The sequence below is a fragment of the Ursus maritimus genome, unplaced genomic scaffold (genome assembly GCF_017311325.1).
Source record: "Ursus maritimus isolate PB19 unplaced genomic scaffold, ASM1731132v1 scaffold_4, whole genome shotgun sequence".
In the NCBI taxonomy this organism is placed as follows: domain Eukaryota; kingdom Metazoa; phylum Chordata; class Mammalia; order Carnivora; family Ursidae; genus Ursus; species Ursus maritimus.
Window position 1 is genome coordinate 79,246,400 of NW_024426552.1, and position 25,759 is coordinate 79,272,158.

Sequence of the window (25,759 nt, forward strand, 5' to 3'; positions counted from 1 at the left end):
AAGAGGGGTTCAAGCGGCGAGAGGATTAGGGTGGGGAGAGGGTTGGACTAGGTGAAGATTCTGTTTGAGAAGGGGGTCTGTCGAAGAGGGGGCTCCCACGAGCAAAAAGGATGATCAGCTCGGATGGAGGAGAGCTCAGGCGGCGGGAGGGTTTGGACTGGGAGGTTGAACTGCTGGTTGGAAGAGGGGGCGTTCCTCCATAGAGAGGGGAGGAGGGCCTGTGGGAGCTGGGCTCGGCGGTGGGTCCAGTCGGCAGGAGAATTCGGATAGGGAGGGCACTGTGGCACGGACGTCCGAGGGGCGTCACTGGGCCACGGGAAGTAGCTGTTCGGGGCGCGAGGACGCGGGACCCATTCTCGCCGCCGCCGCCCCCTGAGGCCGCGCGGCTGACGCGCTTTCTCCCTGCGCAGTGGTGATCGAGGATGACCGGATAGACGACGTGCTGAAGGGTATGGGGGAGAAGCCGCCGTCCGGAGTGTAGACGCGCCGGCTCGGGCGGCGGGCTCCGGGCCCAGCCCCGCAGCGGCCAGGAGCGCGGGCCGGCTATGCGGCTGCCGGCGCCCCCCGCCCCGGCCCAGGCGCCCGCGGGCGGGGGCTGCGGGGCCGCGCCGCCTTCGGGTTGGAGTCGCTGCCGCCGCCGCCTGGCACTCCGGAGCTGTCCGCTTCAGCACCACGGCGGCGGCGGTAGCGGCGGCGCGGACCGGCCCGGAGCCCGCCGCCGCGCTCATGCACTTTAGAACCTCGGGCCGCAGCCCCACCCCGCACACCGGAACGGACACAGAGACCCGCGGCCCTCAGCCCCCGACCCGCCCCCTCCCGCACGGCTCCCCTGTCCCGCCCCTCTCCGGCCGGTCTGGTCTGCAGAGCCGGCTGCCGGCCGGAGTCGAACCGCGCGCGCAGCCAGGGATGTTTGGCTGCGTATTTGCATGAGCTTCCCACCTACCTGAGCCCAGCCCTCCAGGCCGCTCCCTCACTCCCACCCCTGTCTGGCGTGACCCCAGCCTCAGCCTCTTTCTAAGGGACTTCCTCAGCACATTTGTATTTTTATATCCGACTCTTTGTTTACTGGCTCCCCTCATGGTTCGTGCCCCCCCATCCTCCCCCCAGTCTCGGCCATGCTCTTCTGCGCCTGGCAGATAGGATGGGTGTTGAGTCTGAGATGGAACAAGCCCCCAACATGGTAACCAACCACATGGCCAGTCTGCTCAGGCCTGACCCCAGGCGACTCTCTGGCAGACCCCTCCTCTCAAGGTATCACCTTCCAAGGGCCCAGGTCTGATTTTACCTTGGACCCCTGCATCCTGCCCCTGGGAACCCAAGTGAGGACTGCTCTGCACCTTTGGATGACACCTGTGGCCCTGGAGATGTTTTCAACCCAGGGGTGTCCTTTGTAAATGTTCCTCCATCCTCACTGTATCAGGAGTGTGTGAATAAACACAGACCTCCCTGTGTGTGTGTGACCACTGCTTTGGTCTGCTCAGGAGCCAGGCCAAAATGGCTCCAGTCCCTTTTGGGGAGGGGGCAGATACTTGGGAGTCTCAGGTGCATGTTGCTGGCAGGGAAGGGTTGCCAAGTAAACAGGCCAGCCTGGCCTGAGAAGTTTATTACAATGTAGCTTCCTTGGGTAAATATACAACCTAAGCAGGATAGGACACTAGAGCTGGAGCTGAAGCTGGGATCAGAAGCATAGAGTAATCTTGATTCAAAGTCTGCAGCCTCCTTTGGATAAATCCAAGTTGAATGGGGGTCAATAATAGGCCCCAGGGATGCAGGTCTTGGAGTCTGGCTAGCATGTGGAGGGGTTCTGCTGAGCTTTGCCCTAGGGGATCAATCACTGGTGGTTCAGTATGGTAAGGGAGGAAGTTGGGGAATCCAGGAAGAATCTGAGGAACCCAAGAAGGAAACCAGAAATCTAGTTTGACCTGGGCTGTATTGTTTCATGTGGGGTTGCTCCCATCAGCTCTATCTTAGGCATGAGGCCTCTGGGATTGTGAGCACCTTGAATCAAACCCTAAGCCCTGAGTCAGGAATTCCAAGTACTTGAAGAGCCCAGGGCAGAAAGACAGGGAGGACCAGAGGATCATGCCTCTGGCCTCACAGCTGAATGGCACTGAGGAAGTCCTCATGATCTGAGTCCTGGAGGAAGCAGGGTGTGGTGGGAGGTCTAGGGGGTGAGAGGATCTGGGTCCCAACAGCCAGCTGGGCCATAGTGAGCTCTCTGCCCTTCTGCATGATGTAAAGATGGAAGTGGAAACCGCTGCCATAGGTTGCATGCCTCAGGGACCAGCCATATCGGGCTTGGGCATAGTGTCTGATCCGAAAGTGGGGAGCAGCTGAGGTCAATGAGATGAACCGGCCTCCATGGACCAGCACCCGGCTCACCTGCAAGGCAGACACAGAAGTCACTGGTGAAGAGTCCATCTCCAGGTTCTCAAAGGTCAGTATGGCTCCAGATACCCTCACAGGTACCACCCTACATCCCATAGCTCAGGGCTCTCCATGGCAAGAGTGAGCCTCCTCTCTTCCCCTGGTCATTCCATGGAGGTAGGGCTATATTCTACCCAGGTAGGAGCATGGGAATGAGGCCAGGTGCAGGGGCACTGCTTTCCTGTTAACTATTCACTCTCCTAGTCTGTGTTACGTCTCTGGAACCTGGCTGCTACCTCATCCCTATGGCAACCCAGTGGCCAATCATCAGCATCTGTGAGCCTGGCCACTCCAGCCCCCTATAATCCTGTCCCAGCTTAACCATCCCCTCCTTCAGGTAACTGCGATCCTGAAGGTGACCCCCCACCTGCTCCAAACTATGCCTCCTTCCGACTTCTGAGCTCTTCCAATCTCCCAAAGCCCCAATCCCTCCTCCCTACCTCTTGGTCTGCCCTCCTTTCTTGTTGCTCCCTCACCTCACTTAGCACCTGGTCCACGGTGTGGACACCTTCAGAAGACACATTCCAGGGATCCCGTTCTCCAGCTAACAGGGCATCCAGCGTGCCCTTCTCAAGCACCACGTCGAAGGAGCCACTGGGGAAGTCCAGTGCCCGTACATCCATGGTCTCCCAGCGCAGCGTGGGCACGTGGGCATAGCGAGCCTGCATCGCAGCCACCACTACTGATGAGTAGTCCACACTGGTCACATCAGGGAAGCCTCCAAGGAACAGCTCATAGCTCAGGGCGCTGTTCCCACAGCCTGGGGTGGGAAGGGATGGGATGGGTGGCAAAAGGGCTAGGTTAGCTTTGGTTCTCACTTCCACAATTATCCACCCACTCTTGGCCCCTTTGCTCTCAGCCTAAACCCTTCCATACTGACGCAGAAGCAGCATGTACCAAAAAAGCACGAGTCTTAGAGTCATACAGAGCTGGGCCCATATCCTGCTCTAACATTCCTAACTGCGTAGACTAGGGGCAAATTGTTTTCACACCAGGAACTTGGATTTCCTATTCAGAAAAATGAAGATAGCAATACCTAGCCTACATGCAGGATGTGATACACTAAATTTAAAAACTAAAACAGCTGGAGAGTAGCTGAAGGAGCTCTGAACTTCCAAGCTCAAAGATCTAGATTCTGATATCTCTAGTCATACAGCCACGGCAAGTCATTCAACTTTGAGACTGTTTCCTTGTACTAAGAATGGGGATACTATTGGCATCATTAGGACCATCATATTATTATTAGGATATTAGTTGTATTATCCTAATCCCTAACCTCTCAGAGAAGCTTTGATGATATCAGCCCCAAGAAAACTTCATGTTAGGGGTTACTACCCTACCTCGGTTTCCTGGGCAGAATTAACAAGTATAGGGGAACTTTATGGGGACAGAGTGAAGCTGATTCCTTGTAATTCCTTAATGTATTGAGCACTACATTTGGGTTCTGCAGATGAATAGGGAGCTCATGCTCTGGTGTGAAGAAAAGATGTGTGTTCACGTAATTGCCACATAATGTGATGAGAGTTTCAATAGGGACAGGCTGTGAAAACACATAGGATGGCTCCTGTCCCCACCTCTGGTGGGGCGGCCAAGGCTTTCAGGGAAGTTGACAACCAATCAGAGTCTTGAAGGAGCCTAACACTCTGGTGAGAAGTACCTGAAAAGTAGTCCCAGGGGGCAGAGTATGGTGAGAGAGGGGGTGGAGGTTAGGGGATAGGATGTGGATCCGAAACACAGTAGGTGTGACTTCCTAAGAAGGCATGCTGGCCCTCTTGTGGTCAGTCTCAGCCTGGGAATGGAGCTGGAGGACAGTTCTGGTGGCCCCACAGGGGATCCCCAGCTCTTGGAATTAGATTGCCTTTAATCCCCATTTGCCTTCCTAAGAGGATCACAGGATCAGCTGTTAGGATAGCCCTAATCTAGTAGGGCTTGGCACCTGGACAGGGCACCCAGAGGTTGCCGGCTGGTCCTCAGCTGCCCCTTCCTGTATTCTTCCTCAGGCCCTACAGCTGAGGGACAGTACTATCTTGCCTGGGAAAACCCAGTGTTTTTCCACACTGGAACCATAACAAACATGGGGAGATACACCACGTGGGATGAGAGGTGAGGGTGGCTTTACAAGAGACCATAAGTCAGTTCAAGCTGAAATCCCATTGGGTTTTCTGACCCACAATCCCTTCACCATCACACATCTGACCTCATACGCCCTCAGAACTCTGCCCAACAGTGGACAAACCCAAAATTTCTTCCTTTGTTTCCCTTGGTACAGGAATGGGCACTTCCAAGAGAACTTTACTAAGGATGAAGGGAGAACAAAGCCTGACCAGAGCCAATCATGCTTACAAAGCAGTGATTTCTCAGCAATTGAAGGCTAGCAATTAAGAAGGGGCTTGGAGAGGCCACTGCCTTCCTGGGTGAAGCTTTAAGGAAGCAGAGCCCTGGAGAACTGAGCCACATCCAAGAACCCCTTACACGGGAGCCCAGAGATATGTGGATGCTATCCTAATACCAAGAGACAAGGTGTAAGCCAAAATACGAATTCATTAACTTATAATATGAAAAATAACCATCACAGGGACTGAGCAGGCTGTCAATCCTCTCTGGTCAGTCCCTTCTCTCTATATAGGAAATACAAATTGAAGGCAAATTAGGATCAGAAGCATAGATTCAAACAAGGAGAGAGAATCAAAGTTGCGTGATACTGGCAAAGCTGGGGCAGCCATACGCCTGCATCTGCCATGAAGATTTTCTAGCCATAGGTACGAGACACACAAGCCCTCAGGCAGGGTGCTCTGTTCTCCGGACAGTCCTGGATAAACTGCCTCTCTGACTCCCATTTTCAGTAATAATTGATAGCTCACAGTCACTGCACACTGGGTTCTATGCTAAGCACTTTATAAGAATTATCTCAGTTTATCTTCAAGGTAGCTCCGTATATAGAAGACACTGTGATTACCATTACCGTGTTCTCAATGGGGGACAACAAGGCTGCCCAAAGTGGATAAGGAACTTTCCCAAGGTCACAGAATCAGTGGTGGAGCCAGAATTTGGATACAGGTCTGTCTCACACCAGAACCAGCGCTCTTAAACCACTATGCTAAACTGTCTCCCAGTTTTCAAGAGGTCTACTCACCTTCGGTAGTGACATTCCATCTTTAGCTACATCAGCATGACCATCAGGCTTTCATTCACAATGTGGCCATTTTATCAGTCTCAACAGAGTTCAGATGCCTCTCTATGCCCATCCGTGTTGTGCAACAAGAGAAATAGAAGCTCTGGAGTCAGATGGCACCCTTCGCCACTTACTTACTGCATGACAGTAGTGGGCACTGTCAGTGCTCTGACTCGATCCCCTTGGAGTGTTCCTAGGTTTTGGCATGTGTTTGCTTCCGACATTTTGCATCTCTGACACTTGGGGCTGAAACTACCCTCAGGGAGGCTTTGCCTATGATCACAATCCTGCTTGGCCTTTTCTCCTTCCCTGTGCCCTCACTCTTACCAATTTCTCCTGCAAGCACTTTCCTAATAAATGACTGGGACATGAATCTTCATCTTAGGATTTGCTTCTGGGGAACCCAACCTGAGACAATGACCTACAGCAAGGTCACCAAATCCAGTTTGCCACCTGTTTTTATACAGTTTTACTGCTACACAGCTATTATGTATCATTCACTTATGTATGGTCTGTGGCTGCTTTTCCAGCAAAACAGCAGTGCTGAATAGCGGTGACAGAAACTGAATAGCCTGCAAAGCCTAAGATATTTACTACTTGGCCATTTTCAGAAACAGTTTACCAACTCCTAGAGTAAGTCTTCTAGTAATTATCACTCAGCTCTAGGGGTTGTCATGAGGACTAAAAAAGTTGGAAAGGGCTCAGCATACTCCCTAGCACCTACCAGGTGCTCAACTTACATCTATTGAGGGGGAATGTAACATAAGGTACTCCCAAGTTGTAGGTCCTCTTCTTAGATTTGGGGAATGTTGCCAGTAAAGTTTTTCTCTGATTTTTAGACTTTTCTCCCCTCTATCCAAAAAAGGATACCTCCCAGTCAAGCGGATTTTAAGGCAGTGTTATTCTGCCAATCCACCAGCATAAGAATCAGTTGTGGGCCTGTTGAAACTACAGAATCCCGAGGCCCACCTTAGATTATCCCTAGAATTAGAATCTCAGGGTAGGGTCCACCTTTCCAGGTGATTTTGATGGACATCAAAGCTTGAAAAACATAGATCTATGGTAAATTCATAAATAAATACAATGGTTTAAAAGCACACAGTTCAAGAGAGTTTTTACCTCTGGGGAGAAAGGGTTTGGGGGACCATGCAGAAAACCTTGAATGTACATGGGGCCTTTTATTTAGCTAGGCATTGTCCTAGATATCTTTTATACTCAGTCATTTAAAAAAGCCAATAAATAAGCACTCCTATATTTTTTAAGGCCGAGAAAATGAAGGTGCAGAAATTTAGGTGTTTTGTCCATGATTCCACAGTAAGATTTTATGTTTTTGCCCATGATTCCACAGCTAAGGTTACATAAGCGAAGATTCCAACATAATTAACTACCTCTAGGGTCCAAGTTCTTAAGCACTAGGTTATACGTCCTTTCTAGTCCTAGGAATGTTCTATTTCTCAAATTGAGTAGGGTATACAAACGCATTAGATTTATTATTTATACTTCACACACATACCGTATTATAGATGTCTCATATATGAGATATTTCATTTAAACATACACATGCTTTTACAAATACCAAAATAAAAACAAAATTGGAAGGAAGCCTGTTGTTCAAACTTCACTGGATCCCTCAAGGCTGGCAGTGGGAGAGAACCCCAGGGCGCAGCTGGACCTCTCGGAGCCCCACTTTGCATCCCTGCGTTTGTACTTTTTGCTGTGGAGAATCCCACCAATCTTGGCTGCAGTCTCCCCTCCGACCTCAGAGGGCGCTGTCCTCAGTCTCCCCTCCGACCTCAGAGGGCGTGTCCTCGTCCTCACTGCACAAGGGACATAGGACCAAGTTTCAGGTAGGGCTGGGAGTGTGGAGAGAGGTCTCTCCATGTGACAGTGGCGTCCGGTGCCCATTGGCGTTAACAGATAAACGCTAAGCATCGTGCTCGAGGTGCCTGAACGTTCCTTATCCGACTTGAGCTCGCAGTTCTATTTCTAGAAGTGAATCTGAAGCTCAGAACGGGTTCACAACTTGTCCTAAGTCATACAGCCAACTAGCATTGGGACTTGAACTAAGTCCTCTGAACTCTCCAGTGCTCGAGGCTGTCTCCCCGAGGGTCCGGAATAGGGTCCTAGGATACCTACAAACTCAGACTCAGAGACTGTCTTTCTCCAGGGGGGAGCTTGTACTGAGAATCTCTTGGCTCCCGTTGCCCTGGCTAAATACTGCCGAGATTCTGAAGTTACTGGATCTTGGCTCCCGAGAGGGACAAACAAACTCGAGGAAAGCGGACAGGGCAGGGGGCGGCTCCAGCTCGCTCTACCTGGGCTGGGGAGCGCCGGGACTACCCACCTAGCACGAGGATACGGTCTTCGCGCCGCAGCTCAGGCTCCAGGAGGGAACGGAAGGAGGAGAAGTCCCCGAACCACTCGTAAGGGGCACAGTCTGCCGCATTCAGGTAGCGCTGATCCCAGTACTGAACCTCACGGTACCTGCAGTTCTGCTCTGGTATCTCAGGCGGGGGGGCTGAGGCCCGTGGAGAGGCCATGCTTGCAGCCGCAAGCCCTTCAGGACACACTGCCGGCACTTTCAGACCGGGCTTGGCGCCCCATGTAGCCAATAGGGATGGTATCATTCGGGAGGCGTGGCCCTTGTGTCTCCGCCCACCACCTGCAGTTGCCCAACATAAACACGTGGAACTTCCGTCCTCTGGTGAGCGCTCTTTGAAGAATACTCCGGGTGGGAAAATCATATGGTTCAGAACTTGAATCCTCCAAACTTGTACTGCTCCCTCACTTCTGAGAGCCAAACTCACAGTGTCAGACTCACTCGGCTCATCACTGGTTATTTTCAGCTTGGCCGGCTCCTTCCATTAAGGACTCTCAAAGTTAATGAAAGATTCATTTCTACCCAGTTTTGAGCACGCGGAAGGCTCTCAGAGGACGCAGGAGGGGGCGCGGCCACAGGTCTTGCCCTTCAGGAGAGACTGGCATGAGACACAGATGAAGCCTCATGCCAGGCAGGGGAGAACACGAACAGAAATGTTGCAAATGTTCGATCTACTTTAGCGTCTGTGTGCCCAGAACCAATTATGCACTGAGGAGTAACACTATACCTGCACGTCTGTAGTGTGTAGTGCATCAGGAAAGGTGTGGAAGAAGTAAACTTTAGTGGAGTAAATAGGACATGAAACCGGACAGGGATCAGTCGGTTGGGTCCGCCCGCTCGTGGAGCGGAACTTAAGTGCCGAGGGGTCGGGCTTCCGGAGTGGCGGGCCAACACGAGCGGCGCAACGTCAACATGGCGGCGGGCCTGCGGAAACGCGGCCGGGCGGGTCCCGCAACTCGGGCTGCGGGACTCTGCGGACAATGGCTGCGGCGCGCCTGGCAAGAGCGGCGCCTACTGCTGCTGGAGCCGCGCTACACGCTGCTGGTGGCCGCCTGCCTCTGCCTGGCGGAGGTGGGCATCACCTTCTGGGTCATTCACAGGGTGGCATGTGAGTGCGCCGAGGAGGAGGGGAGGGTAGGGAGGGGGACCCGAACCCCCTACCCAAACTGGGACCCTGATTTGGAGCTGAAATCCAGACCCCAGATCCAATCAGTCATCAATTGCAGACCATAATTTTTATCCAGGTCCCAAGCCTGCTCCATAAAACCAAACCCTGCCTTAATCCCTCCCCGATGATGGAAGGGGCGACCCTAAAGATTGGCCCTCTGCCCTGACCATACAGCCTGCTAGGCTAAGAAAATAAACCAGCCTGGAAATCAAAAGACCGGGGTCCGAGTTAATGTACTGCTGCTCCTTTTTGTCTCTGTTGTTTTGGACATGTCCCTTCCCCTGCTGGGTCCAAATTTTCTCATCTGTTCAATTCTGAGGTCTCAAAGTCTCTTGTCAACAGTGGCATTTTGTGACCACTTGAGTCCTTTGGGTATTATTGGGGTCTCCTTTCCGGGCTGAATTTAGACACTGGGCTTAAGGCTGTCTTGCTAAAGATGATTAATTCAACACATTTATTGAATGTTTATTATATGCTTAACACTATGCTAGGTGCCAGGAGTACAGTGGTGAAAAAATAGACACATTTCCTATTTGGGTGTATGGGCCAGGACAAAAAGAAGTTAGTAGAAAATGATAGTGGATCATATTCATCATGACAGTAGGAAGACAGGGAGCCCTAAAAGACACAGGAGGGCACTTAAGCCAGACTTGAGTCCCCCTTTAAAGGTAAGAGCAAGCTAGTTGAGGAAAGAGAGAAAAGGCGAGGAGAAAGAGCACTCTAGGCAGAGAATCCTGTAACTAAAACGTCCAGTCAAAAGAGAGTCTGCTTCCTTTGAGGAACTGAATTTTTTTTTAGAGCTGGATCAGAATTCAAATGACTGTAGCAGTGAGAGATGAGATTGCAGAAGTTGAGACCAGATCATGAAGCCGTCTGTCAGTTGTGTTAAGGAGATAACTAGCATGGTGGTTAAGAATTTAGGTCCTCATGGAGTTCCAGTCTCAGTTCTGCCCTTCTTAGCTCACTGATCTTGAACTAGTCACTTAACCTCATTAATTCATAGGTTCCTCTTCTAAAATTGGGAATAATCGGATTTGGTCTTTATCTTGGGAGCCTTGAGGAATCATTGAAGGGTTTTATTTTTTTATTTTATTTTTTTTAAAGATTTTTATTTATTTATATGACGGAGAGAGAGAGAGAGAGTGAGCACAAGCAGGGGGAACAGGAGAAGGAGAAGCAGACTCCCCACTGAGCAGGGAGCCGGATGCGGAGCTCGATCCCAGGACCCTGGGATCATGACCCAAGCTGAAGGCAGTCACTCAACCAACTGAGCCACCCAGGAGCCCCTCATTGAAGGGTTTTAAGCAGAGAGGTCTGACATGATTTCTATTCTAGGAAGAGCTCTCTGGTTGCAGGGTGGGAAATATATTGTAGTGGGGTAAAAGTGGAAGCTGGGAAACTAATTAGGAAGCTGTTGCATCATTGAGGCTAGAGATTATGTTAGGTCCAAATGTTCGTATGTAAGAGTAGAAAAGGATGAGAGGTAGTAGAGTTATTTAAGATGAAGAATAGGCAAGATTTGGTGACTGGGTGTTGGAAATGAGAAAGAAGTAAGTGTTAAAGATGTTATTCAGGTTTGTGACCTGGGCAGCTGGGAGGTCGATGGTGCCATTCATGGAACCCAGGAAGGGGAACAGATTTAGAGTGGATGGTTTGAGTTCAATTACAGACATGTTGAGTTTGAGATGCTTGGGCTCACCCAGAGAATGTCAGATAGGCAGTGAGATAAGGGGTTGTGATAGAAGTCATGGGAAAGAGCTGGAACTCTGTGTTTTGAGGGGCTGGATGTGTGTGGGGGACAGAAAAGTTCTGAACGTGGAAGTAACCACACCGTCCCATCCTTTTCCAGATACAGAGATTGACTGGAAGGCCTATATGGCCCAGGTGGAGGGCGTCATCAATGGCACCTATGACTACACCCAACTTCAGGGTGACACTGGACCTCTTGTGTGAGTGGTGATAAGGGGTTCAGTGAGGACCTAAGGGGCTGACTGGTTACCAGGCTGGGTAGCCTGACCTTGACTCCTCTTCCAGGTACCCAGCCGGCTTTGTGTACATCTTTATGGGGCTGTATTATGCCACTGGCCGGGGCACTGACATCCGCATGGCCCAGCACATCTTTGCCATGCTCTACCTGGCCACCTTGCTGCTCGTCTTCTTGATCTACCACCAGACCTGCAAGGTGAGTCCATGCTGCCGGGAGCAGGGGGCCCCAACTGGCAGTGCTGGGGAGTAGGGATGGCTCAGGGTTGGTGAGTTGACCTTGTTCCCCACTGTGCCCACCTCTCAGGTACCCCCCTTCGTCTTTTTCTTCATGTGCTGCGCCTCTTACCGCGTCCACTCCATCTTCGTGCTGCGGCTCTTCAATGACCCAGTGGCCATGGCGCTGCTCTTCCTCAGTATCAACCTCCTGCTGGCCCGGCGCTGGGGCTGGGGCTGCTGCTGTTTCAGGTCGATACCCCTCCCTTCTCCCCCTCTCTCATTCCGTATTTCCATCATTTCCTCCCCCAGTTTTCTGCAGCAGAGGAAGTAAGGGAGTAACCAGACAAGGGCCCCACTAGACAAGTCTAGGATCTGTAGAAAGGCTCTGCCCCCACCCCCCAAACACACACACCCTCTACCTGTCCTCTCTTCTAGACAGCATCTGTTGTTGGAGTTGGTCCTTGCACATTCTAAATACTCTAAATATGTATTTGCTGGTTCAGTCTGAGCATAGAGACTTGGTATCTGCCTCTTACCCTCAGCCTTCTCCCAGGCTGCTCTACCCTCCTTCCAGCAATTCCGAGTGTGAGCCCCATCCTGGAGCTTGCTGGCAGGGGAGGGGAGGGGGAGATACATCATTGGGTGGGGCACATGGCCCTGGAGCTGATCTCCCCCCTTCGTGTGCCTTACCTGCCCCAGCCTGGCGGTCTCCGTGAAGATGAGCGTGCTGCTCTTCGCCCCCGGGTTGCTATTTCTTCTCCTCGTGCAGTTTGGCTTCCGTGGAGCCCTTCCCAAGTTGGGCATCTGTGCTGTCCTTCAGGTACCCACCCCCACCCCTTCCCTTTCCTAATGAACGGGAGGCTACGCTCTGGCCTCCTTCCATAGTTCAGACTTCCTCAGAGCTAACAAACAGGGTTTTGGAGTGATTCTGGGCTTTGCTTTTATTAGCGGTAAAATAAGGGTGTTGAACTAGATGGTTTCTCAGGGTCTCTCTGATTCTGCCCACTTACGACATAGTGAACCCAAACCTAAAGGACTGTTATTACCTGCCTTCTCAGCTTCTTTGGCTCTGGCCTAGATGTGGAGGCTGGCTTTCCTGCTATTCATGGGGGGATTTGAGAACCTCTGAGACCACGCTCTCTGTCTCCTCCCCTTGCTGATTAGTATGAAGGCTCAGTTTGAGCCTGGGCACCTCTGCTGACATCACACCTATCCTCAGGTGCTGCTGGGGCTGCCCTTCCTGCTGGAGAACCCCATTGGCTACCTATCCCGCTCCTTTGACCTTGGTCGCCAGTTTCTCTTCCGCTGGACAGTGAACTGGCGCTTCCTCCCTGAGGCCCTCTTCTTGCATCGTGCCTTCCACCTGGCACTGTTGGCCGCCCACCTCACCCTGCTCTTTCTCTTTGCCCTCTGCAGGTGGCACAGGTGAGAAAGGGGAGCAGTGTCATGGACAGAGTTGGGGGAAGTATGAAGGGCCTGCTTGGGGGAGATGTTGAGTTCATGTGGGTGAGTCTAGAGCTTGCCATACGATGGGGGCTTGATAAATGTATGAATGGCTTCTCCCCAGGACGGGGGAAAGTATCCTGTCGCTGCTGAAGGATCCCTCCAAAAGGAAGGTTCCACCACAGCCCCTCACACCCAATCATATCCTTTAAGTCATGAGAAGGTAAGTCTTGCCCTTTCCAGTTAGCCCTGGATGGCTGGTGACCTGGGGGAGGGAAAAGGAGGTACCAGTAACAGCCACAGCCCTGTTCATGGGAGTAGAGCTGTTCCCTCCACCAGTCTGCACCGCTGTGCTAAGCACTTCACATATTTAAGCATATTTTATTCTTAATCCTGAATATTATTTGACTTAACCATTATGAGTACTCACTCTCTGCCTGGTGTCGTCCTAAGAGATTTACGTACATTCTAACATTTAAAGCTCACAAGAGACTCTGAAATAGAGAGTTGTTTTTATTATTATTATGCTCATTTTACAGATGACAAAATTAGGACATTAAGGAGTTTAAGTAACTTACGTCACTCAGCTTGTAAGTGATGAATGTAAACGCACTAGGCCTTACGGCCATAGTATCATTATCTCCACATTAGATTGAGGAACAGGTCTGGAGAAGCTAAGAAATTCGTCTGAAAGGGTGCATCTCAGAATGGCAGAGCCAGGGGGCTGTCTGACCCCAAAACTTTTGCCCCTTTGCTTTGGAACCTCCCTGCCCCCTACCCCCATCCCAACTCCTGGCCCTTCTGCTCCTGCCCTTGGCCTTGACCACTACGTACAGATCATCTCTACCCTCTTCACCTCCAACTTCATCGGCATCTGCTTCAGCCGCTCCCTCCACTACCAGTTCTACGTCTGGTATTTCCACACACTGCCCTACCTCCTGTGGGCCATGCCTGCACGCTGGCTTACACATCTGCTCAGGTACTGGCTGGGACAGCCTGGGCGAGTGGGAAGGGCTAGGGAGCTCCCCATCCCTAGGCTGACCGTGGAGGGTTGGGGGTGAGCTGAAGGGCTGCAGGCCTAGAAACTGGGCAAAACCTGAGCGGCTTTCTCATCTCCAGGTTGCTGGTGCTGGGGCTCATTGAGCTCTCCTGGAACACATACCCGTCCACGTCCTGCAGCTCTGTGGCCTTGCACATATGCCATGCTGTCATTCTGCTGCAGCTCTGGCTGGGCCCCCAGCCTTTCCCCAAGAGCATCCAGCACAGCAAGAAAGCCCACTGAGATCCACCTTCCTTCCCCTCCAGTCCGCTCGTAGGACCCTGGATGGGAATAGACTCTGTGCGCTTCCCAATAAACCTTACCAAGTCCACGTCTGTGCAGCGTACGTGCAAGTGCCTGCACCAGGCTGTGAGGGGCATGTGCGCTGCAGATAAAGAACTCGTTTGGGCAGTCCAAAGAGGCACTTTATTGCATAGGAATTGGGGGCTGTGGCTCTCTCCCCTTCCACTGCAGTGCATGGAGCTCAGGAGGGAAAAGTAATGCCACGGGAGGAGTGGGAGAGAGAGCACAGGCAGGCACTTTGTGTGAGGGCAGGGGGTTCTGGGAAGGGGATGAGAAGCAGTGGAGGTCAGGCCGACAGCAGCCTGCCCCTCCCAGTGCCGAGAAGCCGGCCAAGTGGCAGTGACTTGAGTCTGTTGGGCGGCGCCGCCAGAGGAGCGCGCGGCCCTCACACGTTTGCCGGGCTGTAGCACAGCAGGTGTAGCTGCAGGTTCTGGTCCCAGTGGCGGAGCAGCAGGAAGAGACCCCGGGCCGCCGCTTTGAGAGCAGCCAGGTCAAGGCCATCGGGCAGGTGCTGGGCCCGCAGCCAACAGTCCGCTTTAGCCGCTGCTAGTTCCCACTCGCCAAAGGCGGCAGCGCAGCGGTGCTCCAGCCACGCGAGTGCCACGGCTGTGGCCCACGTCCGGCCCCTCAGGTCGGCACCGCCCAGCCCTTCTGCACCCTCTGAAGCCTCAGTGTCCGAGCCCCTCCCGCTGTCCACCTGGCCTGGACCCTCGGAGCCTGAGCTGGGGGACGGACTGCAGGAGGCCGTGGCACTGTCCCTCTGGCCAACACCAGGTCCCAGAAGTGCCCAGGGAGAGGAGGCCGAGGTGGGGCTGAGACTGGCGCGGTGCACGGCGAAGGGCGACGCACGGCACAGGCGTTCCTTTGGGATGCGCACCGCCGCACAGAAGGGCGCGTCCAGGCGGAAGGAGCCGGGTGCCTCCTGCAGCCGTACCTGAGGAGAGAGGAGGTGGGGGGAGAAGCGAGCTGAGACAGTGCCCTGGCCATGGCAGCGCCACCCTCCACCTCCCGAGTCCTCACCAAAGGCAAGTAGTCGTGGTCGCTGCCTTCACTGTTGCCCTCACTGGCCTGGCCCTGGTGGGGGCTGCAGAGTCGGTGGCTGGCAGAGCCTCTGGCCCTCCCGCCGCCCAGGCTGAGCCTAGAGGGAGGCTGGGGGGGAAGGTGATGAGGACTTCTGGTGGACTTGGGGTTGCCATTTTGGTTCGGGTTCCAGCCGCCTACCAGAGAGCATCCCTGAGGTCCTGCAATGGAGTCAGTCAGTGCGGGTTGTGGTCCCTAAGCCCGGTTGCTCCCTACCCTTGCCCCGACTTTGAGGGTTACCTTTCAAGTGCACAGCTGTCGGCAGAGGAGATGCATCTAGATGGCCCTGCGGGGCAGACGTGCTTGGGGGCTCAGCTAGCTCTGTAGGGGCACAGGAGATGGGTGAACCGGGAGGGCGGCTGGTGAGGTGAGGGCCAGCACCTGAGAGGTCACCCAGGAGGGACTCTACCTGAGCTCCGCACCTGCAGGGCTGAGGGCAGGACTTCCCTGGTGGTAGCATCCACAGCTACCGGGCAAGTGAAACAGGAAGGGGCAGAGCTGACCTTGCTTGTCTGAAGGGCTCGGAGCCAGGACCTCCGGGCATGGCCTGTGAGACCAAGGAGCAGCATGCTGAATGGGAGCAGGGGCACTTACCGCACCCACCCTCTACAGAGGGCCTTATAGAAACAAATCTCAGTGTTGCGTGCAGCTTTTCCATCTGTCCACTTTTGAATGGAGTAGAGTCCTTTCTAGGAGCCAGCTTAGACTCCCCAACTTTGACAAGGAGTTAGGCTGAACCCTCAGTGCGTAGCGGGGCTAGACCCTCTGGCCACCCAGAAATCGAACATTTTATTCACCACCCAAATGAAGCGCTGACTGGTGGCTTTTCTGTCCACTCATTTCAGCACTGTCCAATAGAACCTTCTGCAGTGAATGAGATGCTCTGAATCTCCGTGATCCGGTATGGCAACCACTAGCCGCAAGTGAGTGTTAAGCACTCGAAGTGTGGCTAGTGCCGCTGCAGAACCGAAATTTTCACTATTGGATTTACTAGTCCTCCTGAATGACAGATGGGTTTTTATGTTATAGGCGCTGTGAGTCATTAAGAAGATCACATTTCCCTCTGTGCTGGCTGCAAGGAAGCTTGCCAGTTTTGGGTCCCATGCTCGCAAGGGCATATAACTTCATGGTGTGCGTATCTTTAATATAACCCGATTCTCCACTTCCTTTTATTATTACATTGCCCTGCTTTTTTTTTTTTTCTTGTCAATACGGGTGAGCCACCTCAAATTGTTCGTGGGCAAAACGAGGTTTGGAGTGATCAACACACAGACCACACCTCTCCTCCTCTCTGCCCCGTACGGGCTCCGTGGGCCCTCCTGGGGTGCACCTGCAACTCACCTCGGTCAGCCGTGGCCTCGGCCCCTCTGCGGAGAGCCAGCTGCTCATTGTCCCGGACCACGGAGGCTGCTGTCAGCCGGTGGAGTGCTTGGTCCCAAGCACCTTCTCTTTCAGGGGGTGACAGAGGCAGCGAGCCATCATCACCAGGTCCCCACAGTGTCTCTAGCCCAACACCCACCTCCCAGCACATAGGCTGCTCCCCACACAGGGCCCGGATCACCACATGGCAGCGTGGAGCCTGAGGAGGCAGGGCCTCTGCTGGAGGGGCTGACTCCCCACTGGGGGGCATAGCCGTGAATAAGAAGGGGGGTTCCATCAACATGTCCCAGTCCATAGGGGCCGGGGAGAGCAGGTTTCCTGGAGGGAGACAACCGTAAAGGCAGGGGCAGTGTGGTACCCTAGGCCCCTCCTTTCTGAGACCTTCCATGGTCTCGGAACCCAACTCCCCATCCAGCCCTTACCTGAGTCGTCCAGGCCGTGTCCCAGCTGCTGCCCTGACTCAGGGCCTGGCCCATCGGGTGCTGTGCCCAGAGAGGGGTGCCGGGGATTGCCAGGGACTGGGTTCACCTGGCCTGGGGGGGATGAGAGGCTCCGGCCAGCCAGAGCCGCTCTGTGTCGACGACCCAGCACCTCAGCACTCAAGGCCCCAGACTGCACATAAGAAGTGGGGTCCACTGGTCAAGAAATGAAGAGGTCCCGGCCATCACACATGCAGACACAACTGGCCACAGAGCCCTTCGTCCAAAACTGTGGGTGGCTACTCACCACCCTTGGGAGCAAGGCCGCTCTATGGCCCCTGGCCACCTCCCAGGGCCATCTTACTCCTTGCACTATTTCTCACTTGACATTGTTGCTCGTCTCTGATTTTGTTCCTGTTTTCTCCCTCTTTGTCTCACTAGCTTCTACTTGTTCTTCCAGATGTGGCTCTTGCTTTCCTGACTCCCTCACACAGGGTTAGTCATCTCGACTCTGACCCTCCCCATAATGCCGTGTCCCTCCGCTCAGCACCGTATGTCACATAGTGTCATTATAGATTTACCCACTTATCTCTTCAGCTGGACTTACTAGTACCCAGTGCACAATAATGGCCTTTAGCAGACAGTCAATAAACAATTGTTGGATACATAGGAGAATGGATGTGGCTGGAATCTCACCTTGACTGGAGCCAGTGGGGGTGGAGGCAGGGGGCAGGAGCGGGAGCCCGCAGGTTCTCCCCAGGCCAGACTGCGGCAGCCCTGCTGAGAAGGGAGATGCAGGGGAGCCATGCCCTCAGGGGAGCCAGGGGACTCGCTGCTGCCTGTGGAGCCTGGACCTGGCTCCGGGCTGGCGGAGCAGTGGGTGAGCACATACTGCTCCCGGATGTACGAAGACTGGAAGATGCGGCGCCATATGGCTGGGTCAGAGGAGGGGTTGGGTCCAGGGTCCGTGGCTGGGTCTGTCAGAGCATCAGTACCTGCTGGGAGGTGAAAGAGTGGATCCCAGCCCTGGCCTCTCCCATGGCCCACCCCTCCGGCATGGCTGCACGCGACGTCCAAGTCCTCACTCTGCTCTGAGTCTCCAGCAGCCCACGGGCTGGACAGCTCCGCTGACACAGTGCCTGTTCCCAGGAGCTCCGAGGTGCCAGTGGGCTCAGTGCCAGCACTGGTGGCAGACGGTGCTTCCTCCGGGGACGGGAACACAGAGCCTCCCAAGCTCTGCCAGCCAGCTTCTGGGCCCTAGAGAGGGACAGTCGTTGGAGAAAAAACTGATTGTAGTTACACGCTGCCTCTTTCCAAACAGGATTTAAGACGTCTCACCACAAGAGGCAATAAAGTTAATAAGCCAGAAATGAAAGCCCAGTACTGAGGAAGGAGGAAGCATACATGCTAATGACAAGGTTAATAGAGCTCCCTGGCTGAGCTTCAGGTTTGGCCGGAGCTTCCTGGCAGGCAGGCAAAAAGGCAAACACTCCATTATATAGCTCTCAGGATCAAAACGAGGAAGTGTGCTTATTTCTTCTAGAGAGAGAAAGCTTTTTATAAATCAAAATAACTACCATTTCTTAAACTCCTACTACATATCAAGTATCCTACCAAGTGTGCACGTCGTGACCTCTAATTACAACAACCCTATGACAAAACTCAGTATGAGGAAATGGGCTCAGAGAGGTGAAGGGACTGGCCCAAAATCGAATGGCTAGTACATGCTAGAGTTGGGATCAGAGATTTCATCTAGACTATGCTCCGTCCATTTCTGAGTGTTACAGGAAACAATCCAGATGGTGCTTTCTGTAGGGCACCGTGTGAAGAAATGAGCGAGTTTCACAAAACCCTCAGAGTGAAGGCTAGAGCTGTCTTCTATGGCCGTGTGCTTTAACGACCTTTGGTAAAAGCCAAGGTCAACACTTTATGGGACAATTGAGTGGACGACCTTATGAAGAGGGCAGACTTCAGTCCCCTTGGGGTGCCCAGTGGGATCCCTGGGGAGGCCTAGGTTGCAGTAGGAGAGCTTGGCAGGGAGAGGCACAGGGAGTGGAAGAGTTTTGAAGACATGCAGGGACTTTAGACATCCCAGGCCTACCCCTGGGGCGCGGGGCCGGAAGCCATCCACCCTGAAGAGTGAGCAGTAACCGAGCAGCTGGTCCCCAGGGTAGAGCGCTGGGATCTCCCGGGGTGTCAGCAGGGCCTCCACCACATCAGGCACAAACCAGTCCACAGAGATGTCACTTAAAGCGGGTTCCAGTGCCTTCCGGAGAGCCTGCACCAGCTGTGAGGAGTGGCCAGAGGGAGGACATGGGAGAGACAGGTGCCACACAGCCCACGGAGCAGGAAGGCCACCCTTCTGCTGATGCCATTTGCCCAGCTCCTGGGCTGGGGGAAGCAGGGTCAGGCTGGGGTCCAGGGAAGGAATGGGGGTAGGAATTAGCAAGGGGACTGAGCGCTCAGTCCTCAGGTTTGGTCTGTCTCCTGGCCTGAGCTAAGCCCGTGGATGAGGCAAGATTTGTCGAGGATATGGCTCTGCACCAGGAATAAGATTTGGGGGGTGGTCAGAGGGCCATGTTCCCCACACCTTTGGCCTCCTGCAGCACCCCAGAGCAACACCAGCAGCTCCTCTCCTGACTGGCGTCTTTAAGGAGGAGGAATTGGAATGGGGGAGTAGAAGTCCTGGTCGAGGGTGCCAGGAGACCCCGAGGCTTGACTGGGTTCTGTTGCAAGCTTAGGGTAACTTGGGGGAAGGACTTCTGGGAGTAGGGAACAGGGCCCAGGCTCAAGCTCACCATGGGCTGCAGCCTCTCCCCAGGCCTGGGGAAGTAGGCCTGGCCCCTGCTGAGGGCAGACAGACCCTGAAGCAGCTGGTGGCAGGCAGGCCCCAGCCCAAAGGAGAAGCACCTGATGAGGGAAGGGAAGCAGCTGTGACCTCCCGGAGCCTCTTGGGCATGGGGGTCAATCTCGGACATGGGCTCAGCCCATACCTGGCTGCCCCCCTGTGCCACCGCATGAGCTCCAGGGTTTGCTGGGTAGCAGCGGCCAAGGGCGAGGCGGCAGTCAGCAGGAACAGCTGCCTGGGGTGGGCCCTGTGCTGGGGCTGCCCCACGGCCCAGGTCAGCGCAGCCAGCACATCTGGGGGGCCACTTGCAGCCTGCAGGGTCTCCACGTTCTCACAGATCAGCTGCACAGTGTCCTGGAAAGAAAAGGCGTGCTTTGGCCATGCCAGGCTGAGACATCTTCCCCAGGCCCCCCAGATCCCCAGACCGTACTCACATCACTGCAAGGCTGGCTCTCTGGAAAGAGGGGCTGCACCGCTGTGCCAAACACGGCCAGGTTGATGAGCGTCTGTGGTGGCAGTGACTTCACAGCCAAAACAATGGCATCCTGGGGAGGGCCAGGGAGGGCAGCGTGAAGCAGGCCCCCAGGGCAGTGGTAGGGATGCCAGACTGCCTGCCTTCTCCAGGCTATGTGAAAATGAGGAGCTGGAAGTGGGGGTCTGGGAGAGGCCGTGCGCATGTGAGGCTGTGTGTGAGACTGGCCAGGAGGGAGACCCTGGAGTGTGAGGGATGCTGAGTGTGTGAGAGCCCCTGGAGGGGTATGTGAATCCTTGGGTTTGGGATCAGGGGTGACTGAATGTAACTTCACAGGTGAGAAAGGCTCTTGGAATCCACGAGATGCCCGGGTGTAAGGGTGGGGGTGCGTGCGTGCATACGTGTGTGTGTATGTGTATGCGTGTGAGCGTCTTTAAGAGGCTGCCCTCGGCCCACCTCAGACCCACTGCCTCCCCCCACCCCTAGGCTGCCCACACCGTGCCCCCACAGGCCTTGTGTGCTACGCTGCTGCCGTCCAACAGGAAGAGAAGCTCCCGTGTAGCTGCGCCCAGGCTTCCGGGCTTGGAGCTCAGGTCTGGGCAGAAGCTCAGCACCAGCACGGGATTCAGCAGGATGTCCTTGTGGAAGCGTCGTTGCAGGAACCACACCTGAGCATGGGAGCTGCAAGTCATCCTGGGCCAGGCTTAGTGCAACTCCAGCCTGGGCTGGCAGCAGGACCTAGGCCTCAGGCTTCTTCTATCGAATACCCCCAGAGGGGGCACCTCTTTATAGCCCTTTGAATAAAGGCAAGAGCAAAGGCAGGGGGCTGTCCTCTGCTTGGTAGTCCTAGCCCCCATCCTCTGAGACACACCCCAGGGAGACTTGCGTGGGCCCTCCTATGACAATACTCATCTGGCGTCTGGGATGGCGGTGGCAGCTACTAGGAGGTCCTGCCAAGAGCAGACTCATTATGACATGAGCCTACTTATCTGTTCCTGTGCACAAATGCAGCCGATGGTGGGGTTAGAGGCCAGGCCAGGACCCCAGGCAGCCATACCTGCTGGTCCCCATCGCTGTCCCTTCGCTGCAGCCTCTGGAAGTCCCGGCGGGCCCTCACCCGGGCCTCATATTCTGCTGAGCTCAGGCTGCCAGCCTCTAGCATCAGGTGTGGCTGGTGGGGCTCTAGGGAAGAGGGGACACAGCTGTTAGGAAAGTCCCCGTCTCTGGACCCCAGCTGCTCAGTCTCACTGTCCCAGGTGGACCTTGCAAGTCCAGCCACCCTGTACCATGCCCCGCCCCCCAAAGATGACTTGATTCATCTGGCTTGGGACCCAAAAATCTATACTGGAAAAACGCTACCCAGGTGGTCCTGAAGCAGGTCAGAGCTGGCCCACTGTGTGCCCCAGTCTCTCACCACTGGGGTGCAGTAGGATCTCCAACGCCCGGTCACAGCGATGGCCCTCTGCTAGTGTGACACAGATGGTGGCTGCAGAGCTGGCGTGAGGTGGGGCATCTGCCCGGAGAGCATGAGAGGGGCTCTCCAGGCCTGAGGGAGAGAGAGGCAGAGAGAGGGGATGGTCACCCCACCCCCAGCCAGTCCCGAAGAACAAATATCGCCTTCCCAGAGAACAGTGGTGTGGGCAAGGAGCAGGACTGAGTCCGCTCAGCTCTCAGAGCCTGATCTATGGGCTTGGATGGAAAGGGGAGGGATTTTGTTGCTTTCGTGGGCTGGGGGCGGGATTCCCAGTCCTGTTCCTGGCCGATCAGTTATATATCAACCAGCCGCTGATTTAGCAACCTCCCCCACTTCTTGCACAAGGAAACTCCACTTCATCACTCGGACTGGTCTTAATCTAATCATCTTTCTTCCCATTGGTGAGTGGAGCGGGATATAAATAAATTACACTGACAAACCTGGGGTGGGGGGGACGTTGTGAAGAAACGTCCAGGGAATGCTTCCACCAAAACAGGAGGTTCCTAAGGCTTAGGTCCTTGGTTGTTTTGTTTTGGTTTGGTTTTGGTTTTTTTGGTCCTGTGTTCCTCCCAGTCCTGAGCCCTGAATCAGTCCCCAGTCAGCTATGCTAGGAGGGGCACCCACCTGCCAGCAGGCATGGCCCAGTGACCAGCATCTCGAAGGAGAAGGTATACGGGGCGGGGCAGCGGGCAGGGCCTGAGAACACATCCTGAGGGGCTGCTGGCTCCTCCCAGGCCAGCCCTTCCTCCTGAGGGCTGCCCACCCCGAAGCAGCTGGTGGGGCTGGAAGGGAGCACGAGGAGGGTCACTGGGCCACCACGGAGGCCCCTAGCCCCTCCGGCTGAATGGCCCCAGACCTTCCCCACCCTACCCATCCCCCAGGGCACCCTACCAAAGCCCCCTCACCCGCACTAGACCCAGAGAAGCCGAGGGAGGGACGAAGAGAATCACCATAGGCCCAACCTGTCGTCACAGAGCCCCGGAGGCCTGGGGGGCCCAGGTGGACCCGATGAGGCCAGCGGGGTGAGCACAGAGGGCAGAGCCACGCGCAGCGCCCCATCAGGCCTGGAGGGCAGCTCCCGGCTGCTGCACAGAGTCACCGTCACGGCTCCCGGACCGGGCCTGGGCCAGATCCAAGACAAGATGACCTACGATGAGCGAGAAAAGGGGTCAGAGGGGGCTGGAAGCAGAGGTGACAGGGGAAATAGGAAATGGGAGCAGGCACTGAGTCAGGGGAGCCTGGGCAAGGGGGACTTTACAAAGTCGGAGGCACAGGGGGCTAAGGAGTTAGTGATGCAGAATGGAGGCATAAGCTGAATGATGGCTGAAGGAGAGGCAGGATGGCAGTAGAAGGATCTGGCTGTCATCAGAAAAAGTAGTGACATCCTGCAAATGGAGAGCTGAGGAGAAGGGGACATTTCCACACCACCCCCAAGATCCTAAGGGACGCATACCCTCTGCCCTTCTTCCCCTGCCTGCTCATTCAACCCTTGGGTATCATCTTCCTAAGGACCCTCCCTTGTGGACTGACATCTCGCATAGCCTGGAACCTAGCCTGCTCACAAATCACAGCTCATGAACAGTCAGGGACTCCCCACTGCCCACTAGGAGTGGCTCCAGAATTTTCTACCAAGAGGAGTTTAGGAGCAGCGATCTATTTAGAAGCTGGCCATAGGACATAGAGCTGCACTTGCATTCTGAGCACACTGTTTTACTCATATCGTAGGTCTATCTGGGGACTGGTGGAATCATGGGAGTCACTGCTGCTACCAGAAAACTGGCCAGGTGTGTACAGCAGCAGTCAAGGCCTTACATGGTCTGGCTCCAGTCTACCTTTATAGCCCTTCCCCACGATAATCATTTATCCATTCTTTTGAGAAATGCTTGCAGAATAAATGAAGAGAAGAAGAAGATGGAAGGAAAGAAAAAAGGGAGAGAAGAAGGAAGAAAGGGGCTTCTATCCTAACCAGCTGAGGCTTGGGGACAGCCTGATACAGCGGAGAGCACAGGATCAGGTTTTGAGTCCAGCTCTCTGGCTTCTAATTCTGCCCTTTGGTAACTCTCTTGTTTTGAGGAACCTCAGTTTCTTCATCCATGAAATGGGAGTCATAATAACTATATCTCAAAGACTGGTGAGGAATGAGATAATGTATGCTTAGCATCCGACACAGAAGAGGCTGTTGTTATTATTTTCACACCTATAAAAGGGGCTAGGGAACAGCACTTGCATACATACCTCTCTGGATTCAAATGAGGTGATATCAGTGACTCGACATTGTCAACTGTAAGTTACTACGAATAGGAGGTATTTTATTACCATCACTCAACACAACTTACTTCCAAACCTTTGCTTACACCATTGCCCCTGACTGAAGTGCCTTTTCCCTCCTCTCCACTTCACCACTCATACCCTTCCTTCTGGCAAAATGCCAGCTCCACTTTCTTCTGGAACATTCCTGGGGCCTCAGCCCAGAGTTCACTCTGGCCTCTAACTACCTGCTGGGCTATTACCAACTCTCAGCACCACTGGATGCTGTCTCTCTTACCGGGATGGTAAATCCCACGTTCAGGAATCAAATGAATGTACAAATAAATAAATGAAAGAATGAAGTGCAAGCCACAAAACCTAGCACAGGAGTGGGCTTCCATTCCCCAAGCCAGCAGTCATATGCCACATTCTGTGCTGGGGCTTGGAGATGGCCAGAGCCCGGTCCCAGGCCCAGGAGCTCACGCTCCAGTGGCGGACACAGACGTGCGGACTGCCTGCTGTGTCTGTCTCCCAGACCGCAAAGCTCGGGTCAGGCCTGGGTCCCGTTGCCCCAGCACCCGGTGCGAGTCAGGTGCCTAGTCCACGACTGTTGAATAAAGCCATGAATTAATGAATGAAGAAACCAGCGGCTGGAGGGGGAGCCGGCGGGGGTGGGACGCAGAGCGGGGGCTGGAATGCGAGCACGGCTGGCTTTCGGGGGTGTGGCGGGGGCGCCCGGCGCCCGACACTCACCCTGCGCGCAGCGGCGGGGCGTGGAGGCCCCCCACCCGGGGCCCAGAGCGCGGCAGCACGCGGCTTGCGAGCGTCGCCGGCTCTGCAGCTGGAACGAGACGCGCCGTCCGGCAGCCTCCGCCTCGAAGCCCGAGACCACTTCGGCCTCCGCCAGCGGGTACACGAACACGCCTGGGGCGAGGGGGCACAGGCGGCGTCGGACCTCGCCGGGCCCACGCTCCCCGCCGCCCCGCGCCCCGCCCGGGCCTCACCTTCCACCGGCTGCGGCTGCGGGTTGTGGTAGGTGAGCCGGGCCCGCAGGCTGAGGCAGGGACCGTTGGCGCAGGCCCGGACCCAGGAGTCGGTGAGGGGCAGCGGCGTCCAGCTGGAGGGGCAGTACAGGCCGGGCATGGCGCCCCTGGGGGAGGGGGGCTCGATGAAGGGGGCCGCAGGGTGGGTCCCGGGCGCCCGACTCCGCCCTCCTGCAAGCCGCCGGGAAAACCGAACTCGCGCCCTGGGACGCGGAGCAGCAGGGCGCACCGGGCTGAGCCGGGGGCTGCGGCCGGACCGACAGGTGGCGAGGGGAGGGAACAGGGGGGATGGCGTGATGGGCATCCTAGCCGGTTACCTGGGAAGCCGGGGCGGAGCACTGCTCGGAGCCGCGCGGGGAGCCGGGGAGCGGAGGGTTAATGATTAACCGGCGCTCCGGGCGCCCAGCACTCCCGCCGCCTGCTCCTCCAGGGGCGGAGGGTGGGGATGTGGGGAGAAGGGGGGGGACACAGCTGTTCCATCACCCGCTCCCGGGCCTCGCCGCCGCCCCCGTACCTGCCAGCCCCCCGGGGCTCCCCGCGGCTGCCAGCTGTCGGAAGTGGCGCGGGTGACGAGATGGAAGATGCTCAGAGGAGCAGGGGGTTTAAAGGGCCAGCATCCTCCTGGGTGTCCCCAGCCTAGCGAGGGACCGCAGGGGCGGGGT

At 55.2% G+C, this 25,759-nt stretch overlaps 4 protein-coding genes across 6 annotated transcripts in view; 2 read left to right on the top strand and 2 right to left on the bottom strand.

The window, feature by feature from the left end:
• The window catches only part of CAMK2N2 (calcium/calmodulin dependent protein kinase II inhibitor 2), a 1,204-nt gene extending 716 nt beyond the window's left edge, over window positions 1–488 (top strand). Inside the window, exon 2 of the mRNA XM_040621512.1 lies at window positions 411–488. Within this exon, the coding sequence (XP_040477446.1) occupies window positions 411–481 (71 nt within the window). The 3' untranslated portion in view covers window positions 482–488. The remainder of the gene's footprint in view (window positions 1–410) is intronic.
• A 1,423-nt stretch (window positions 489–1,911) lies between these two features.
• EEF1AKMT4 (EEF1A lysine methyltransferase 4) lies at window positions 1,912–8,223 on the bottom strand. The gene is made up of 3 exons (XM_008705250.2): window positions 7,944–8,223; window positions 2,904–3,187; window positions 1,912–2,382 (listed from the first exon to the last, which is right to left on the bottom strand). Exons 1-3 carry the CDS (start codon window positions 8,137–8,139, stop codon window positions 2,095–2,097), a joined length of 768 nt encoding a protein of 255 aa, XP_008703472.2. The 5' UTR covers window positions 8,140–8,223; the 3' UTR covers window positions 1,912–2,094.
• A 623-nt stretch (window positions 8,224–8,846) lies between these two features.
• On the top strand, window positions 8,847–14,162 carry ALG3 (ALG3 alpha-1,3- mannosyltransferase). Of its 3 annotated transcripts, none has more exons than XM_008705370.2 (9): window positions 8,849–9,087; window positions 10,997–11,096; window positions 11,182–11,329; window positions 11,438–11,598; window positions 12,049–12,169; window positions 12,569–12,774; window positions 12,917–12,993; window positions 13,627–13,771; window positions 13,912–14,162. In XM_008705370.2, exons 1-9 carry the CDS (start codon window positions 8,892–8,894, stop codon window positions 14,072–14,074), a joined length of 1,317 nt encoding a protein of 438 aa, XP_008703592.2. In that variant the 5' UTR covers window positions 8,849–8,891; the 3' UTR covers window positions 14,075–14,162. The 3 variants fall into 3 exon arrangements, with proteins under 3 accessions (XP_040477449.1, XP_008703592.2, XP_040477448.1); XM_040621514.1 differs by having other exon boundaries at window positions 8,857–9,050; XM_040621515.1 differs by lacking the exon at window positions 12,569–12,774 and having other exon boundaries at window positions 8,847–9,087; window positions 12,917–13,015; window positions 13,629–13,771.
• Window positions 14,163–14,263: 101 nt separating this feature from the next.
• Window positions 14,264–25,197, bottom strand: VWA5B2 (von Willebrand factor A domain containing 5B2). Its single transcript, XM_040621513.1, is given in 20 exon segments — window positions 14,264–15,068; window positions 15,155–15,375; window positions 15,455–15,535; window positions 15,624–15,761; window positions 16,556–16,912; window positions 17,017–17,206; window positions 17,710–18,008; window positions 18,099–18,270; window positions 19,115–19,300; window positions 19,812–19,923; window positions 20,007–20,215; window positions 20,296–20,406; window positions 20,846–21,001; window positions 21,391–21,515; window positions 21,748–21,879; window positions 22,432–22,589; window positions 22,770–22,919; window positions 22,921–22,954; window positions 24,808–24,978; window positions 25,059–25,197. Coding segments are annotated over 20 exon segments (3,690 nt in total). The 3' UTR covers window positions 14,264–14,519.
• Between the last annotated feature and the right edge of the window lie 562 nt (window positions 25,198–25,759).